The sequence below is a fragment of the Morone saxatilis genome, unplaced genomic scaffold, assembly GCF_004916995.1.
Source record: "Morone saxatilis isolate NCDOM2014 unplaced genomic scaffold, NCSU_SB_2.0 Contig2, whole genome shotgun sequence".
Classification (NCBI taxonomy): Eukaryota; Metazoa; Chordata; class Actinopteri; family Moronidae; genus Morone; species Morone saxatilis.
Genome location: NW_023339762.1, coordinates 14,811,208 through 14,812,141, shown reverse-complemented (window position 1 = coordinate 14,812,141; position 934 = coordinate 14,811,208). Strand labels below are relative to the sequence as shown.

General features: G+C 42.1%; 1 protein-coding gene across 1 annotated transcript in view; it reads left to right on the top strand.

The window, feature by feature from the left end:
• Positions 1-642: 642 nt before the first annotated feature.
• The window catches only part of morf4l1 (mortality factor 4 like 1), a 5,599-nt gene continuing 5,307 nt past the window's right edge, over positions 643-934 (top strand). Inside the window, exon 1 of the mRNA XM_035665772.1 lies at positions 643-776. Coding sequence (XP_035521665.1) covers positions 737-776 — 40 coding nt within the window. The 5' untranslated portion in view covers positions 643-736. The remainder of the gene's footprint in view (positions 777-934) is intronic.

The following is a 934-nucleotide window of genomic DNA, read 5'->3' as shown; positions in this document are numbered from 1 at the left end:
GCAAGCCCTCCACAACCAAGTGGCGTGAGCATTACAAAGATGTTATTATGAAACATTATCAGTTTGTAAGAGACTCTGGAAGAAAGTGTACAACAACACAAAGTGCCTCTTAGGACTAACCTATATGTCCAACAACAAATATCTACTGAGATATTGTGATATCAAGTACTAGTACTATCTTACAGGGCAATTCCTATGTACATATGTGTGAGACCTAATATAGATATTATAGATAGTATATTCTGTATGTCTTCAGTAATGACATGCATCCAATAAACAGATACTGTGTGCGGGTTTTGTGCACTCAGAGCATCGTCTAACCGAGGAGTCCCGCAGAACTACGCCCATCCGGGTCAAACCCAGGTTGGGTCATATAACGTTATATACTGTCAAAGGGGGTTTCCACGTTTCTAGGACGACCCAAGAAAAATTATAGTTTTACCGGTTTCACAACTTATTGTTTAGCCTGTAAAACACTTTTCTCTAATACACCTATAATTAAAACTTCATACAATTCAACACACAGGCTGAACGAGAAACATATTCAAGAAGACGGGTTATTTTTCACTCCCGCTTTATGTAACTAGCGCTCGGCATAACGTGCTGTTGCTAGGCATCTGTAGTCGCGGTATTAATGCGTCACCGCGTTGATGATGACGTTTTTAGAGAGCGGCGCCGTTTCAGAGTGGAATGGGAGCTAGCGATTTTTCCCATATTTTGATAGTTTAATCCGTGAATGGCGCCGAAACAGGACCCGAAACCTAAATTTCAAGAAGGTAACAAGTTGTCTGCGTTGATGTCTGATAGATGTGCGGTGTCGGTCGGCGCAGCAGCCGTCGGAAAGGTCCACAATGTTACCTTAGCTGCACTGCCGCCGTCGAACAGCTAGCGTTGTTAGCCTTCATGGTTGTTGGAACAAAAAAAAAAAAAAAAA